Source organism: Gorilla gorilla, chromosome 7 (genome assembly GCF_029281585.2).
Source record: "Gorilla gorilla gorilla isolate KB3781 chromosome 7, NHGRI_mGorGor1-v2.1_pri, whole genome shotgun sequence".
Lineage (NCBI taxonomy): Eukaryota > Metazoa > Chordata > Mammalia > Primates > Hominidae > Gorilla > Gorilla gorilla.
Genome location: NC_073231.2, coordinates 113,744,041 through 113,762,129, shown reverse-complemented (window position 1 = coordinate 113,762,129; position 18,089 = coordinate 113,744,041). Strand labels below are relative to the sequence as shown.

Here is an 18,089-nt window from a genome sequence, read left to right as displayed (position 1 = left end):
CATAGGAGATGCTAAAGTTTTTACGTATGTAGTAAAAACATACATTTTCAAATGACTGATCACATTTGTTTACTTTTCAAACTGTAGTAATGTACAACGCCAATGTGGGGAATAAGAACTGTGGTCTCCAGAAACCTGTTGAAAGAACAGAAAAAATCAGAAAATGCAAAGCAAGCTCCCCATCTTTTTCACCAAGTGCTTCCCAACTAAAACACATTTGTGGGTTTGGTGGAGGCAAATTTAGAACTAGCCTGTAAAATTTTGTCTTCTGTCATGACAGGAAATAGTGTCTTCTACTTTAGGTTTTAGCTGTTGACTCTTAAAAATTACACATTTTAGTGTTATTAGAACTATTCATAATAGCAAAGACATGGGATCAATCTAAATGTTCATCACTGATAGACTGCATAAAGAAAATGTGGTACATATATACCATCAAATCCTATGCAGCCATAAAAAAACGAGATCAAGTCCTCTGCAGGGACATGGATGGAACTGGAGGCCATTATGCTCAGCAAACTAGTGCAGGAACGGAAAACCAAACACCACACATTCTCACTTATAAGTGGGAGCTGAATGATGGGAACACATGGGCACATGGTGGGAAACAACACACACTAGGTCCTGTCAGAATGGGGGTGATGCGGGGAGGGAGAGCATCAGGAAGAATAGATAATGGATGCTGGGCTTAATACCTGGGTGATGGGTTGATCTGTGCAGCAAACCACCATGGCACATGTTTACCTATGTAACAAACCTGCACATCCTGCACATGTATTCCTGAGCTTAAAAGTTGAAGGAAAAAACAGAACTGACCAATAGCATCCTTCAAAAACTGAACTAAGACAAATGGAAAGTAACAGCTTTTTTTTGATAGAAGTATCTTATGGTTCAAAAAATTAAAGTTCCCAAAACGTGAGTATAGGTCTTCAAGGCTGTACCACTTAATTTTTGGTATCCGAAGGTGGGGTTAGTGAAGGAACACTGCTATGTAAATTTGATGACAGTGAAGCAAATGGATACTAACTTATGTGCTTGTGTTTTTTTTCTTTTTCTAAAAATCTTTACTAGAAGGATGTGAAGTTGGTCATTGGAGCGAATGGGGAACTTGTAGCAGAAATAATCGCACATGTGGATTTAAATGGGGTCTGGAAACCAGAACACGGCAAATTGTTAAAAAGCCAGCGAAAGACACAATACCGTGTCCAACCATTGCTGAATCCAGGAGATGCAAGATGACAATGAGGCACTGTCCAGGAGGTAGGTGTGGATATAATCACTACTGTGTGCTGTGTGCTTCCTGAATTCTCCCGCTTCCTAACCACCTTCCCTTCCAAAAATAAGTATTTATCTTTGAAGGAAACCCAATAATATTGGTGAGGGGATAAAGTTTTGTTGTACTTATTTAAAAACAAATGCTTCAGTTGTGAAAAATATGAAGTGCATATTTTATTACTTTCATAATACCTTAAATATAACTTAGGAGAGTACCTTAGTAATGAGCTTTCTAAAATGAGATTTCTAAATGTGTTTTGGTGGCTTTTTCTGCAAATGTACCATAAAAGCGGGTTCTTACGAAATCAGGCCTTCGCAGATGTTGCTCTGAGGGAAGCGGCCAACTTTCAGTTGAGAAGAGTTTAGATTAGAAAGGTTTATGGAGTCTGTAAAATCATCTGCATCGTTACTAGTTGAAGATGACAACTTAAAATAAACTTGCCCAAACACTGGGAGGAATAAACATTGTCTTAATGTTACCACAATTAGCCGTTTCTCTTTGTTTTGATAATAATTTGTAGAAAACAGCTACTGGTATGTGTGTGTTTATTCAAATCTTTGTAGTAATTGTGCTGATTTGCAGTAATTATTCTGTAATAACAGGATTAGGCCCATTTAGAAATTGGAAGAACACATAGCTGAGGTGGCTGGCCGATGCAGAATCAGTAAGTTGAAATGTGGGTCTGAGCCCTGTCACTGTGCTGTCCCTAAAGCAGTAATCACTGGGTTACATTTATTTTATCACTAGCGGATGCTATGTTGTCATTCGCTCAAAATAGAAGAGCAAAAAAGAAAGTTGTGTTTGGGAAACTGCTCTGTAAAAGAATCATAACTTTTGTTTGCCTTCATTCTTTCTGTGGGTGCATAGCTTTTCAGCTTTATGACCATAGCCCAGAAAGAGAATATATAACTGCTTAAAACAGGTTTATATCCGTGTTATGCTGCCTCATGGAGAATGTCTATGATCCATGGAGAAAGACAAAACTTTTAAGACTCGAAGACTCCAGTCGGCCTTTGAGAACTATTAGATCCAGATTCAGAAGCTACTATTAGGAAAGCAGCTTTTCCTCTTGAATTAGTTTTGCTTTTCCTTACTGGATCTTTGAAACAAAGTTTTTGTAGGTCTGCTTTTCACTAACAAGGATGGTTTTGTTCACTTAAACTAGGTATTTTTCAGTCAAAATATAAGAAAATGTTTTCTTACAAAACTAATAAGCCACTTCTTGGATAGCTGAGAGCATTTAACCTGCAACCTTCTCCCTAAAAACAAACTTGATGTATTCAGGTATTGGAAACAAAGACTTTCTTTGTTGTATATTGTTTACATAACTAGCCCCTCCCCCATTCCTCTTCCAGCAATGTGGTCCCCCAATTGTTGTTTACATTAATAGCAAAAATTAAACTGAAAATGCTCCTATAACAAACATGCTCATGTGTAACAAGAGGCAACACATTTCCCTCCCCTCCAAAACTCTTTATTTTGACCTAGCCACAGTCTGGCTTGAGAATTTTCTAGATTACAGCTAGATTGTTAACCATAATATTTATTGCATTTGTATTTTTATGTTATCAACAACAACATACTGTCTTAGTTGAATACAACTTGATACTGTCAGCAATTTAAGTTATGCCAAAACAAATGCTTATGTATCATCTGCTAATATTCTCTTTTTTGACAAGCCAGTAACAGACTGATTTAATTCTTACTGAAGTTTTACCAAGTTTTACTTATTAGGAAAGACTAGCTATAGCTCTAATTCTTGTGTCTACATTTTCAGTTTAATAAAATCAATTTTATATAACCTTTAAATAGGTTTTCAAAGTTATATCATTTTTTACTATTTTATTGAAAGGAAACTAAATATAATTGTTGAGAGAAATGGCAAATTATTCTGTAATAAGGTTACTTATATTTAAAAATGTAGGAAATGAAAACTACAAAATTAGCTTTGTAACTTGAGCACCGATTGATAAAAATTGGCGTAACTTCCAGGGGAGTATCCTACCTTGCCTCAGGTGAGAGAGAGAAAAGTTCCTTTCTTCAATAGGTCATGGCGACTAGTGGAAGAATGGAGAAGAAAGCCACTTTATCCCTTTTTACATCTTGATTTGATTTCAGTGATCTGCTTTGACAAACCATGCAAAAATGTAAGTCGTAATCAGGTTGGGAATACAGGCATTTTTAAGATCTTTGCAACGTATGTATGGATTTTTCTCCTGTTGAAGCCAATCTTAACCTGATTGCACACAAACGCAGCCTTAAGCTCCTTCACACTAAAGCAGCAGCACATTAAAATCAGCTGCTTCTGATTACTGAAAGGCATAAGTTAGAGGTCAGTGTAATGCTATAGTCATCACTATGCATATAAGATATTACCTTGAAAACTATTAAATATGAAAACATAAATGGCTTTAAGAGTTTTTTTTAAAAAAACAGTGTAATGCTTAGCCTAGTTTTTCCTTAACTGTTATATGCTTATTTGCTTTCTTTTTTTAAAAAAAAAATCAAATAATATCTGGAAATATCTTTAGTAGATCAATTTACACTTGAAATACTCAGTCTTCATTCCCAAACTTTTCCTTTAGATCAGTTGTCTTGTTTTTTCATTTTTGATAGCATAACCTGTAAGGTTTCTTGGGCTTTTCCAACAATCATTCTTCAGGGTCCTGGTCTGGAGTTATCTGGGTCCCTACATCATGTCAACTTGTTAATTCAGTGAGCCCTGACAAGTCACTTAACCTCTCTTGGCCTCCATTTCCTCATGTGTAAAATTGAGGATTTAGGGGGGATAGGTGATCTCTGAGGTCCTGTTCTGTTCTAAAATCTGATGATTCTAGGGTTAATTGCCAAAAGATGCAGGCAAGTTCTGTGGCTGTCATATGAAGGTGAGGAAGCGACTTGGAAGGCCAGGAGCGTAGTTTCACAATGAAGGATCTGAACACTTTCCCAGTAGCTGCCCCCTGCATTTGCCAAGCCTTCCACATCCAGCAGCTTTCAGCTTCCTACTTCAGGGAGGACTCTGCTTGGTCCTTCAAAGACTAACCAAGATTCTTTTTAAATCTGTACATGACCTGTGACTTAGCTACCAATATAGCAGACTGATTTATGGCGAATGACGGAAGAGAAAAGGGTGCATAAAAGACCATGGAAAAAAGAGAGGCCAGGCGCAATGGCTCACGCCTGTAATCCCAGCATTTTGGGAGGCCAAGACAGGCAGATCAAGAGGTCAAGAGATCGAGACCATCCTGGCCAACATGGTGAAACCCCGCCTCTACTAAAAATACAAAAATTAGCTGGGCATGGTGGTGGGTGCCTGTAGTCCCAGCTACTCAGGAGGCTGAGGCAGGAGAGTGGCTTGAACCCAGGAGGTGGAAGTTGCATTGTGCCAAGATCGTGCCACTGCACTCCAGCCTGGTGACAGAGCAAGACTCTGTCTCAAAAATAAATAAATAAATAAATAAATAAATAAATAAATAAAAGATGGACAATGAAAGGAAAAAATATTGAACACTAAGTATAGGAAACAAGTGAAAAAAAGAGTGAATGACTTGAAAATGAAAGCTGTACCCATTGCAGATATAACTGTCTCCACTCCCTTTGCCCTCTCCCTGAGTATACTAATTAAGAAAATCATGTTGGGACCAATTTATGAATATATAACCTGAAGCTTTAAGTGGAAAGAATTTCAAGTCTGGGCCATGTTGTACATTAGGGAATATCTTAATACAAAAGTATAAACGTGCTTTTTGTCATATATTTAAATGACACATGGAAGAACAAATTTGTGATTGCTAAGGTATTATGTTGGAGGATGTTCATGTACAAGACAAAATGTCATCTGTAGGTGGCTGTGGTCTTCTATTCTTTCACAGGAAGATTGACCAACATCATGATCTCAATCTGAAATATTCTGTCCTATCTGTGTGGGACTCCCTGCTTTCTTTGTCAAGCCCCATCACAACTCATTTTGTTAATTTATTTCATCAGATACTTGTTGAGCACTGCTATGTGCCAATCATAAGTCTAGGCATGGGATTGCTCAAAGAGTCCTTAGAGAGCTTTTTCTAGCAGGAATAGCTGCAATAAAGAAGTGGGTGATGGTACATAATCTCATGTGAAGACAAGGGCTGTGGAGACAAGTAGGACAGGGAGCTAGTGATTGGGTCGGGGTATACTATGTTATGTAGAGTGATCAGGAAAATTGAGGAAGTTACATTTGATCAGAGATCTAAATGAGGGATATACTTTGAAGCTTTAAGGGAAAATTTTTTTGGAGCATCCTTGATTCTCCTGCCGTATGTTAGGGAATAGGAAAGAACTGAGCTCCATGGAGGCTCTGACTGGTCCAAAGTGATACCTAACAAGTTACTAGTGGTAGAACTGAGAGTAGGACCATCATCCTGCTGCTTAGGAAACCTGTTTTCCTGTGCTTTTTCCTTGGTCTTTATGATAAAGACCAAAGATAAAGCCATGGTTGTCCAACATTAAACTTCCCAACTTTTAACCATTTCTCCCTCTATGCAGAAATATCATTTTACTTTTGCTCTACAAATGCTTTTAAACAACCCCGCCATCGCCATCCCTTCCAATTTGGAATCACTGGTGAAACATATCCCAATGGTCATTGCATAAGGGCCAGTGTTGAGCCACTGGCCTTGTTTTGATTCAGCTTTCCCTGTGAAGGCCCTACTCTCCTTTAGAGTCATTGGTCCTTGGTTGGTAGTGGGGGGAAATGTGGCTTCAAGATTGTAGTTGCCATCCCTAATCTTTCAAAGCCAGCCCTCTAGAGGAGACTGCCTTGTGTGGAGCCACATCCAACATTCATCTTTGACCATTGCTCCTTGGCCTACACAGAAGCCCTGGGTAACCTGATCCTCATCTCCACATCAGAAGGCTCTGTGCCCGGCATGTTTTTTTCCTTCTGACACATTTCAACTATCGGACTCTTAAAGTAATTAAGGTGATGCTTTGTCATATGCTGGGATAGCTTTCTGCCTCTTTTGCTCACATCTGCCTCAACTCACGATAGTGCAGTTTTTAGTAACCACACAGCAGTTCTTTAAACTCCAGTCGCATTTTCTTAGTACTGTGCTAAATTTAAGTATGAAATCTGCTACTGTATACTATTTTAATTTTAGGGTATTCTTTCTTTCTTCAAAAGTGGTTCTTGGTAGGAAACAAGAAAGTATTAGCTACTTAGAACCTTGATCTCTGCAAAAATCTACTTTAAAAAAGGTAGTAGTAGTAAGACTTCTCCAAACCTATGTTTTTTCGTGTGTGTATAAACTGACAGCAACATGTGGACTACGTATTAGGTAATATAACTAAAGATGGTTGTAGATTGTGATAGATTAACCCCAGAGCAGGAAATAAGCATATTTTTCAATGGGACAGGGTCAAGAAAATATGCGATGGACATATGTTCTTTATTTCTCTACATTTTGTTTACATTTGAGTCACAATTTATGTGGTCTGCTTTATGCATGTCACCCTAAAGAGTAGTTTGGAAGAGAGGAGATAAGAGAGAACCTCTTTTCTTTTAGAGTTTGTCAAGAATGTCGATATTAAAATTTTTATGTGAAGAAGAGAGCATCTAAAAGGAAATTCTTATTGTGTTTCTGTTTGCTATGCTAAAAGTGTTATAATGTCTGTCTGAGAAATCAATGATTTGTGTTAGTCATTTTAAATTAAGCAAGTTATACTATTTTCCAGGTACTCTGGCTACATGGAAGCTAATCATAATATGTGTGTGTGTGTGTGTGTGTGCATGTGTGTGTGTGTGTTTTATTATAAACTGGGAGGGTAACCCATAAGTAGCCACTTTGAAAATGTTAGTGTATAATTATTAAGTTGGTGTTAAACAAAGATCCACTTGCCTCCAAACATTCCTTTAGGGAGCTAAAGTGTCTGAAATTCCTGCGTCAGGGGTCTTAACAGAATCTTAAGAGGAATCCCCTTCCTCTCCCCAGCCCACCCTCACTTTTTAAAATATTTTTACTTGTTTCCTGAAAGTAGGCAGAGGATAACCACTGGCACCTGGTGATGGTGGTGGTAGTTTTTCTTTTCAAGGAACGATTTCTTTCAGATTGACTAATTTTCACATATTGGAGGGTAAGGGTCTGAGGAAATGAGGGAGGCAGAAAAGGGGTCTCCAAATTAGATTCAGTCTTGGGCATAGACATGGACATAGACATAAATATAAGGGGGTGCAAAACACTCAGAACGTGGAGGATGAGGGGGTGGACATGAGACAACTTCTTTTCTCGGTTTCATTTTGAGACAATCCGAGTGCCAGCCTTGCTTGCCTTGGGGGCAGGGAGTGAGTGAACTCTAGTGGAGGAAGACACACCTTTGTGCTGTTCTCTACAGCTTCCCATCTGGAATCTCTGCCAGCCCCATTTCAATGTAGTCTGAGGCAGCACGTACTAGTCTCTTTTATGGGTACTTGTAAAAAGAATTTCTCAACTACATATGCCACTGAAGACCCAAAGTTCTATGCAGTAAGCTACTCTTATGGTAATATAAAATATATAAAACATTTTTTATAACACTCCAAAATAAAACCAACTTTAATAGGACACACATGGTGTCAGTGGTAGATATTTTTCCCCCTCCGTGCAGGAGACTCGTTTTTCCCTTTTATAAGATAGGAATGTCTTAAGTATAAATGTCCTAATCATTTCTTAGAACAACTTATTCTCAGTTGGGCCTGGTGGCTCACACCTGTAATCCCAGCATTACGGGAGCACAAGGCGGGAAGATCCTGAGGTCAAAAGTTTAAGACCAGCCTGGCCAACATGTGGTGAAACTCTGTACTAAAAATACAAAAATTATCTGGGTGTGGTGGTACATGCCTGTAATCCCAGCTACTTGGGAGGCTGAGGCAGAAGAATCTCTTGAACCCAGGAGGTGGAGCTGAAATCATGCCACTGCACTCAGCCTGGGGGACAGAGCAAGACTCCTTCTCAAAAAACAAAACAAAACAAAACAAACAAACAAAAAAACCCCAAAAAACTTATTCTCCCTATCGCCTCATCACATACTTCTCTGGGATCTTTAAATGGTGTTGATAAAAAGAGTAGTCAGTTTGCTCATTTAGATTTCCTGTAATACTTCTCTAGCTACTAGATTAACCTAGAGCTGTATGTGTAGATATTCTTCACTACCAGAAGACAAACATTTTAGTGAAAAGAAAAACAGAATTTTATTAAAATCTCAGCATGATTCATGTCATCATACAGAAGTAGTTAAGATGATAAAATTACTTTGTGTAACAGAGGTGTCAAATTTTTTTTTTTTTACCATTAATTAACTTAAAAATGTAAAGGCAGTAGTTTTTGCTTTACAACTGACCTGTTGATATGATACTCAGACCTAATGTTACTTTGTGTTAATACTATCATCTTGTGTTTGAGGACTTTGGAAACTAGGAGCAAAATAGTTGAGCTTGTCAAGAGACGTTTAATAACTGATGCTGTGTCCCTATATCCTGCCCATTACTCAAAGGATTTAGTAAGAACTTAATGTACAAAGACATAAGATAACATGGTAAAAAAAAAAACCCCAAAATGTAAACTATTAAAACTAGGAATAATTTAAATTAGAATAAGTGCTCAGGCCCGAATAAAATAGAAAATAGGCTATTTGGATCTATGTTGGTTGAAGTAATTGAGCCAAAAATTTAACTTTAGGTTTGCTACCAGGCGAAGGGAAAAAGTAGACATAGTTCTAGGTTGATTTAAAATAAGTGCTTGATTTTAAAATATCAATTTAATAGCAGCTTTTAGAGGGGAAAATCACATATGTATGTATCTATGTTTATACACAATAAACATTTACACATGTATGGTACATGTACATACATGCACATATATACAAATACTTATTCCAATTTCAGACACATTAAAGTGTGCATGTGTGTTCAGGGAGGTAGTAGGACTTACGGAATTGAGGAAATTCTCACAGAAAAAAGCTCAGTAGGGAGGCAAAAACTAAACACATTTCTGCAGTATTAGACTTCTCAAGTGGGGAATCACATGGTGGACGATGTCGTCACACCACCCACGTCACATACATGCTTCCAAAAGGTAGAAAGCAGCTTGGCGTTTATCCTTGGATGAAGGCTGAAGGTGTGACTATGAACTTGACTCAATAGTGGCATGAGTAATACTGATTCAGGACTTTTAAAAAATCATATAAATTTAAAGGGTACAAGTGCAGGTTGGTGGGTGTATTGCATAATGGTGAAGGTTAGGCTTTTAGTGTAACCATCGCCCAAATAATGTACATTGTATTCATTAAGTAATTTCCTATTCCTTAGCCTCCTCTCAACTTCCCAAATTCTGAGTCTCCAGTTTCTATTATTCCATACTCTAAGTCCATGTCTACCTCTTATTTCTCTCCCACTTACAAGTGAGAACATAAGAGTTTTCTGTTTCTGAGATATTTCACTTAGGATAATGGCCTCCAGTTCCATGGAATCAAAATGTTTTGACTTATCAGTTGTTTTTTGCTGTAATCACCCAGTAGGCTATTTTAGTGAATATTGAATGCCTTTGGAACTTCATGGTATCTAGTGAATGCAGGAAATATGTAGATCTACGTTTATAGCAGTACAATTCGAAATTGTAAAAATATGGAACCAACCTAGATACCCATCAAAGAGTGGATAAAGAAAATGTGGATATACACCATGGAATACCACTCAGCCACAAAAAAGGAATGAAATAATGGCATTTGCAGCAACCTGGGTGGAGTTAGAGACCATTATTCCAAGTGAAGTAACTCAGAAACAAAAAACCAGATATTGTGTGTTCTCACTTATAAGTAGGAGCTAAGCTATGGGGACACAAAGGCATACAAATGAAATAATGAACTTTGGGGACTTGGGGGGAAGGGGGTGAGGGATAAAAGACTACACATTGAGTACAGTGTTCACTTCTTGGGTGACAGGTGCACCAAAATCTCAGAAATCACCACTAAATAACTTATTCCATGTAACCAAAAACCACCTGTTCCCCAAAAACTATTGGGGAAAAAAACCTCCTCAGGTGTTTCTAATATGCAATAAAATTTGAACCAAAGAAAAAAAAGGTGCAGACCTATTATATTGCAGGGGGCAGTTACTCTTCAAACTTGTCAATAAACGTGTATTTTCTAAATAGATATTCTTTTTTTTTTTTTCTGACATGGAGTCTTGCTCTGTTGCCCAGGCTGGAGCACAGTGGTGTGATATTGGCTCACTGCAAGCTCTGCCTCCCAGGTTCATGCCATTCTCCTGCCTCAGCCTCCTGAGTAGCTGGGACTACAGGCACCCGCCACCATGCCTAGCTAATTTTTTTGTATTTTCAGTACAGACAGGGTTTCACCGTGTTAGCCAGGATGGTCTTGATCTCCTGACCTTGTGATCTGCCTGCCTCGGCCTTAAGATATTCTTAAATAAGGTCAGGAGTTGCATATTTAGGTGCAGAGTTATTTCTGGTGATTATCTCAAGGCCTGCACTCATATTTTTAGATAACCTTTTGCAATTTTTTGTTGTTTCCTCTCCAAGGCTGACCTTTGATTATCTTAATCTGTGTCAAAACTATTTGTTATGAGAGAACCAAGGAGATTTTGAGTAAATGTTTACCGAATTGCATTGACTTTTAAAAAATATGTTACAGGATGCCTTCCAATTTCTCTTTCAACCTACTTCCCCAAGATAGTCCAGTGTTGGAGCTGGGATTTAAGCAATCTGTGATTTTTCTATTGCCGTGTCTTTAGGTCCATTGAATCAATTAAGCATCCATTACTTCCTATGTTCTAAAGAAATGGGAAGATTGGGAGGAGAGAGTGATACAAACAAGAGAGTTTATAGCCAGGTTACGGAATAAGAAAATGCACATTAAAGATAAAAGGCAAAGCTTAATTTTTAAATTATCGAGTGTCAGGTAAGGATGACATTGTTACAGGCTCTGATACTGTAGAACAAAAGGTATTGTTTTTAGCTGCCATTGCCTGGGAATAGGAATAGTTCCTGAAGAGGATAACTTATATTAGGAGGAGTGGGTAGAAACCATGTTTAAAAAGGGAGATCATTTTAGACAGAACACTGTGAGGAAAGATACACCAGAATGTGCCTCATGCACCCAAGGGAGGTGAGCAAATGAACCTGGCCGAAACGCAGAATTTGTGAATGGCAGTCACAGAAGCTCACAGAAAAAAATATAAGTTGCAGCCTGACTGAAGTGTGTCCATGGAGAAGACAAGGAGTTTGAATTTTACCTTGTATACTGTGGAGAGCTATGAGACATTTGAGTGTGAAGGTGTTTCAGTAGAAAGCTGACTGAAGATGGAAGTGACTGAAATGGCGTTGGTAAAGTGTTAGGAAGAGGATCAACTGTACATCCCTGATTTAGGGCAGAGCATTAAACAGAGTCTGAGTCTGATGAGAGAATTAGCAGAGAATACTTACGGGTTCTGATGTTTACGTGTTTTCCTGTTGTTTGCTTTTCTAAAGAGTGGAGGATTTTGCCTTGGCTTGCGGTCCACTGTGGCCCCTGTATCTCTTTTTGCCAACTTTCTAAGCCAGGCCATTCCCTAGTTTGTATTTGTACAGTTTTTTCTTTTTCTTTTTTCGAAATCTAGGCACAATTTGCTTTCACCCTAAGTGAACTATATTTGTTTCTAACTACTACTTTCATCTGCCATTTACCAAGATCCTTGGATGTAGTATTTCCTATTTTCTAGCTTGCCATGTTAACCTTATGATGAGTTTCCTGTACTAGCCAGCTTGGAGTACTCTGAAAATTTAAAGTACACAAATCAAATATTCAGGTCAAGGATGAAAATGTTCCTACAAAGTTCAATTTCAATTGTATAATCTAACATGGTTTTATCTAACATGCCGCTGACTAGCAAAAGCAGTGTCCTGGAACATTGGGTTGAAAAGGATTCTGAGTTAAATGCTGTGTTCAGGAGAAAACCATGTAGCTAATCAGTTTGCAGTTTGTGGCACGAAGTGAGAAGCAATGTATTTTGTATTCATTCCTCTGAATTCTAATCCCTTGACCTGTTCTGCTTACAACTCTTCCTGCTGCCTTCTCTCCAGCCTTACCTACAGCACACGCTTGGACATCTTTGACAAATAATCATCTAGCTTTTATTTTTCACCTTCAGTGATGGTGGATGTCTTTGTATGTTGGAAAAAACAGAATCGGGAAATTTAAATGGGGTTTTAAATTTGGTATATGGCCGGTCTTGACTACTTACGGGTTGAATGACAAGTTATTTTATTTCCCAAAGCTTAGTCATGTATGACATGTAATCTCAATAAGATTGTTGAGAGTAGTAAAGGGACATGCATACAAACAGGTGAGTTGTTACTATTCTGTTACATTTTGTTGTAATCCTGTTGTTAATTATACAATATTTTTCACATTTTTCATCTTTCTTATAGCTGGCCTGTTTTTGCCTCTTCACTCTCCTTTAATTTCGGCCTACCTTGTGGCTTCAACTATCATTCAGACATGCACCTTCCTTCTGTGCCCCAGTCCCACAGCATGTGCAACTAAGCATAGCTAAACTGTAACTGTCTTTGCAAAACCTCATTTCTCCTGGGACAGCCCCCCTTTCCAAAGGCATCACTAGTCTTCTAGTTACTCAGGCTTGCAGTCCTATCTTTGAATCTTTTCCTCACATTCAGACAGATTAGGAGTCGAAGCTTTGCCCAACCACCTAAAAATGTATGAACCAGACAAGTTTACTTAATCTCTCTAAACTTCAGTGTTAGCATCTATGTTACGGGGATAACAGATGCTTGCTTCACAGGGCTGTTATGAGGATTAAAGGACATCATTCATACTTTGCCTAGCACAGAGTGAAGGATCACAAAGTGTGAGTTCTTTAAATAATGACCCACCCAGTCTTACATCTCAGTGCTCCACACATCTTCATTTTTATTGTCTCTACTCAAAGACTTTTAATTCTCTTTACCTAGAATGTTGCTACAACTTTTATTAGGCAGAGGGAGCAAATATTAATTTGCATTTCAGCAAACAGATGTGTCAACATATACAAAGGTGAACTCGTTTCACCTCATCTACAGTGTAATCTAGGCGGTAAAATTGAAACATTAAATTTTAAAAATGGCAGGAAGAGGCACTGAGCCTCCTGATTAGCATAGGGCTTAGAACAGAGGAAGCCTCAAATGTTGAAAGGAACGAGGGTTGCAGGATGAACAGGGCAGGCTAATGGTGGCTGAGGAGATGAGACTTCAGAATATAGACCTGGAGTATGGGACAATTGAATAAATGAAAAAGAGGGTGAAGGGAAAAGATAAACTGAGCTAAAATATGAAAATTGGGATGTATACAGCCTAACATTTACTAAAATATGGAGAACCTGTTGAAACAATGCATGTGTTAGGTAGCAAAAGAATAAAAATTGGGGCATACAATAGAAATAAGGAAAAAGAAGCCGAGCACGGTGGCTCATGCCTGTAATCCCAGCACTTTGGGAGGCCGAGGCAGGCAGATCACAAGGTCAGGAGATCGAGACCATCCTGGCTAACACGGTGAAACCCCGTCTCTACTAAAAATACAAAAAATTAGCCAGGCATGGTGGCAGATGCCTGTAGTCTCAGCTACTCGGGAGGCTGAGGCAGGAGGAAGCCTGAACCCGGGAGGCGGAGCTTGCAGTGAGCCGAGATCGCGCCACTGCACTCCAGCCTGGGTGACAGAGAAAAAAAGGTAAAAGAATGAACTCAGGAGATAAATCAAAATCTGTAAGAATTGGTTACCAAATTGAATCTCATAGATTGGCCATTCCAGAAGAATTTGAGGTTTACAGAATTCACACAGGGAAGAAAAAGTCATTGCCCATTTGTGATGATTCATTTACAAGGATATTTTTCCTTTGGAAATTTAATTACTTAAACCATTATATATTAGTAATTCAATCTTAAAGACCGCATGGGGCTTGTAGAAGAGAAGGAAACTCTAGGCCTAGATCCAGAAGTGATAAAACTAGATTTTCTCAGGGTTTGGAGAGAGGCCTGGCAGGTAGATATCTGGACTCTCATCCTTGGTTAAATAAGGTAGTTCTGTTTTTTTTTTTTTTCTCTTTGACATTTCAGGGATTTTGTATGCATGAGTAAAAAGAGCATGTCTTCCTATAAAAACAGAACTTCAAGATGCACTCATTTGCATCCCTTTCTTTAGAGACTGGAAACTAAAGTGCTGAGAGGTGAAAGAGTGAATTCCCCATGATGATGATGGTAGATGATAAAGCAAAGCTTAATTCTTGCTTTGATGTTAAACCTAGAGCACTTTCTCCCATATGGCTTCTTTGTCTTTCAACCCATAATAATCCCTGAGAATTGCTCAGATGTAATGCAATTAAGATTTTTTTTGTGTTATGGTATAGAAGAGCTGTGGTGATTAAGCTATTATTTGTGCAGTGTTTCCTCTCAAAAGAGCAGTATGAAACTTGGCATGGACTGAATTCAGTAACATGTCTCCTATTTTTGGTGGACTTTGCAAGATTCTATGATAGACCAATAAAAAGTTATCTTTAAGTGGCTTACAATCTTTCATTTGGATATACAAATTATATATACTTAAATATAGTATAAGGTGGATAAGCACACGATATGTACCTCAGCAAAACTTATTTTATCTTGAATTGCCCCTATAACATTTTATTCAGCAGTTATTATCTTTCCTTAGTCCTACGAGAAAATTTTCACAGATTTTCTGCTCACTTTTTGGTGATACAATCCTATTAGTCATTAATGCAGTCTTAATTTAGTTATTAGAATGTCTATTCCAAGATAATAAACCAGAGACTTGAATTATAAGTTTGATTATTACCATAAACTTAGAAAATATACAAAAGACTTTGGCTTATTTGAAGAGTCTATTTTGCAAAATACTGAGTGCTTATACCTCTTTCTTGAAAACTCTAAAAGAAATGAACCTCTAAATAAATGGTAAAAGGAATTGAGTACTAATCCAGGTAAGATGTGTATTGTGTAGGCTCCCATCTCCCTCTCCCTCTGTTCTTCTTTTCATCTTACGTCAAAACCTGTGGAAGAAAACCACATGCCTGTGTCTTGCATCTGTGCACAGATTCCTTGTAGTATTCTTGTCTTTTACATGGTGAGAGTGATATTGCTAACTTGAGTAATTTAAAGTAATTTTGGCCTCAAATGTCAAGTGTCTGTTGCATTTCAGATCTTCCTCTATTTGGTATAATTGTCAACTCTAAGTGCACAGATTGACTTAATATAGTCATCAAATATGCTTTGAATTAAGAGTTATTTGGGTTGCTTCTGCAGCTGTGTTTGAAGCAGTGTACTCTGTATTGCCATTACCAGTTTGCTTCTACTTTATCAGAAACATAAGACCTGGATATCCCAAGAACCGCTACGTGAAATTTCTCCACCAGGCGATGGCACGTGAGCATGTCTAGTTGCAAAACTATAACATCAGTAGTAGCCTAATTTGAACCGTTCCTTTTATAATAGCTTGCATTTATTAAGAACTTGCTCAAAGGAGTTCAAGCAAGGGTGGTGACCTCTTAAACACCCATATTTCAAAGTTTTTTTTTAACCATACAGTTCTCAAAATGCTGATATTTTGTGTAACTTTCAGTACTTAGTAACATTATTCCACAATCAGTATTATGCAATGAACGCATAAAGATTGAAAATTCGAAAATATGTGATCACTTATTGTGTGTGTGTGTGTGTGCGCGTGCGCACGCACACGTGTGCATGGTGTCAGGAGGAGATGGAATAAGTATTTTCAGCACTGCATTTAAGGAAATGTTCAATGTTGGGCTCGGCATTTTGTTTGACAGTTGTCACATTGTTTTCATTGTCTCTCCACTTTTGTTTATTTCCCTGCTGCTTAAGCAGCCTGATGAAATCTCATCAGCTAACTGGGACTGAATTTTGATGAGTGTCAAGTTGCTTTGATGAAATCTACTGTAATCATCTTAAGCCCAACTTTATTTGGCTTTAATGCTGGCATTTTCCATATTGAGAAAATTAGTGCATTTGTCCGCTACTGGAGTTGGAAGCCCAGTAAGAAACAAAGATAGTCAAATAAAAACAGCAACCGTAATTTAAGTTCATTTTTTACCTTTGAATGCATGGACAAGCTAGCTTTGAAACAACCTTTTTTTATGTTTTAGCATCTGTTCCTTTTAACAACAGTAACAATAAAATCAGGATTAGTTATTAGCCAAAAGTATTTTTACCCATGAACAACTAGAAAAAGTAAATGTGTAGTTCCTGTTGACCAGAAAAAAACTTTGCTGTCCTGTTATCTGGATTTTCCTAAGAGGGGCAAACATGATTTTGTATTTTTATACTAAAATTCAAGATATTTAATTTTATGAACAAAGAAATTTAGTTTAAAATTTTTACTTTCTAGTGCTATTTCAGGCTACAAAGTCAGTGCTATAAGAGAATCAAAATATTCTAAACTTAGATCTTTATTTTAGATACTTAAGATGTAGAAGAAATTAAGCTTGCTGAAATTTTATATAATGAAACTATGTGATAACACTGTATCTCTTAGGAGATCATTGTGACAATTTCAAGAGGCTTGGGCATTAGATCATAGCACTGCAAATGGTTTTTAAAATGTTAACATGGGCTGAAATAAGATATTTAGGTGTTCAGCCAGTACATTTTACTCTCCTAATATAGGAAGTCAGCAACCTTCTCCTTTCCCCAGGGCTTCTAAATCAAATTTGTCCTGGGGCTGGAATTGGAAGAGACCCTACTTTTAGGGCAACCATGGGCAGTTTAGCCACCCTTGGAGGTTCTTGGGGAGACCAGGGCTGTTGTCTGAATGCTTTGAGATTATTCTCTGCTTATCTCAGTTTTCTGGTTTGAGTTGATTCTCTTAAGTTACTATCGAATCTTGACCCTCAAAGGCTGGCACAGAACATCCCCCCTCTAAAACTCCTACAGATGGTGGCAGTTTATATGAAGGCAGATAATTGGTGGCAGTTCTGTGGTCATGGGAGAAAGTTATATAGATTTCTACACAATCATGAGACTTTCTAGAACCTAATTCAAATCTTTCCCTTTTCATGTTTTTTTCCTTTGTCAGTTTTCAGTGGGCCTAACCTGATTTATGAATCACTAACTATAAAGAATTCACTTCATAGTTTTACTACATTGTTTATAGAGTGTTCAATCAAGAAGCACTTCAGAATTACACCATTACCAAGTCTGCTCACTGTGAAACCAAGCAGATTTCTGCGTGTGAACAGAACAGAATAAGCAACATGCTGACTCTCACTGGTTAGATTTATTCATGGTCAGAGTGGTCTCTTATAGTGATATAAATTTCATTTTATTTTATATCTTAAGTAATTCATGATAGTTTTCATTTATGTTTAAGTAAATATCTAGCCGGGGGCTATCTTAATGGATTTTACAGAAGAAGCCCCAAAACACAAAAATGGTCTACATTTATTATGTATAGGGTGTAGAAATTGCCTTTACATAAATAACGTTAGAATTTACGTTTTGCAGTGATCTATTTTTTGGCACCCATTTATTAGTCTGTTATCATTGTAATCTAGACAAAGCATCTAATGAGTCTATTGTAACACCCAAGTTCCTAGACCTTCTTGCAGTTTGATTTAGAGGAAGGCCACCATAAAGATAATTTATAAATGAAGAATGTAGGAAAGCGATTTCTAACAGCTCTGTTCTGAGCCTCATTTCTGGATTCTGACTGATTGTGTCACAGCCCCAGATGAATCTCAAATAATTATTTCAGAGTCAGGATATGATTGGTATAAGGTCCA

At 37.7% G+C, this 18,089-nt stretch overlaps 1 protein-coding gene across 4 annotated transcripts in view; it reads left to right on the top strand.

Annotated features, from left to right (window-relative positions):
• Positions 1-18,089, top strand: part of RSPO2 (R-spondin 2) — a 184,807-nt gene that overhangs the window by 124,923 nt on the left and 41,795 nt on the right. For 2 of the 4 annotated variants that reach the window (XM_004047430.5, XM_019031885.4), the window contains exon 5: positions 1,072-1,260. In XM_004047430.5, the coding sequence (XP_004047478.1) occupies positions 1,072-1,260 (189 nt within the window). The remainder of the gene's footprint in view (positions 1-1,071; positions 1,261-18,089) is intronic. The other 2 variants (XM_019031887.4, XM_055348659.2) reach the window with 1 other exon arrangement.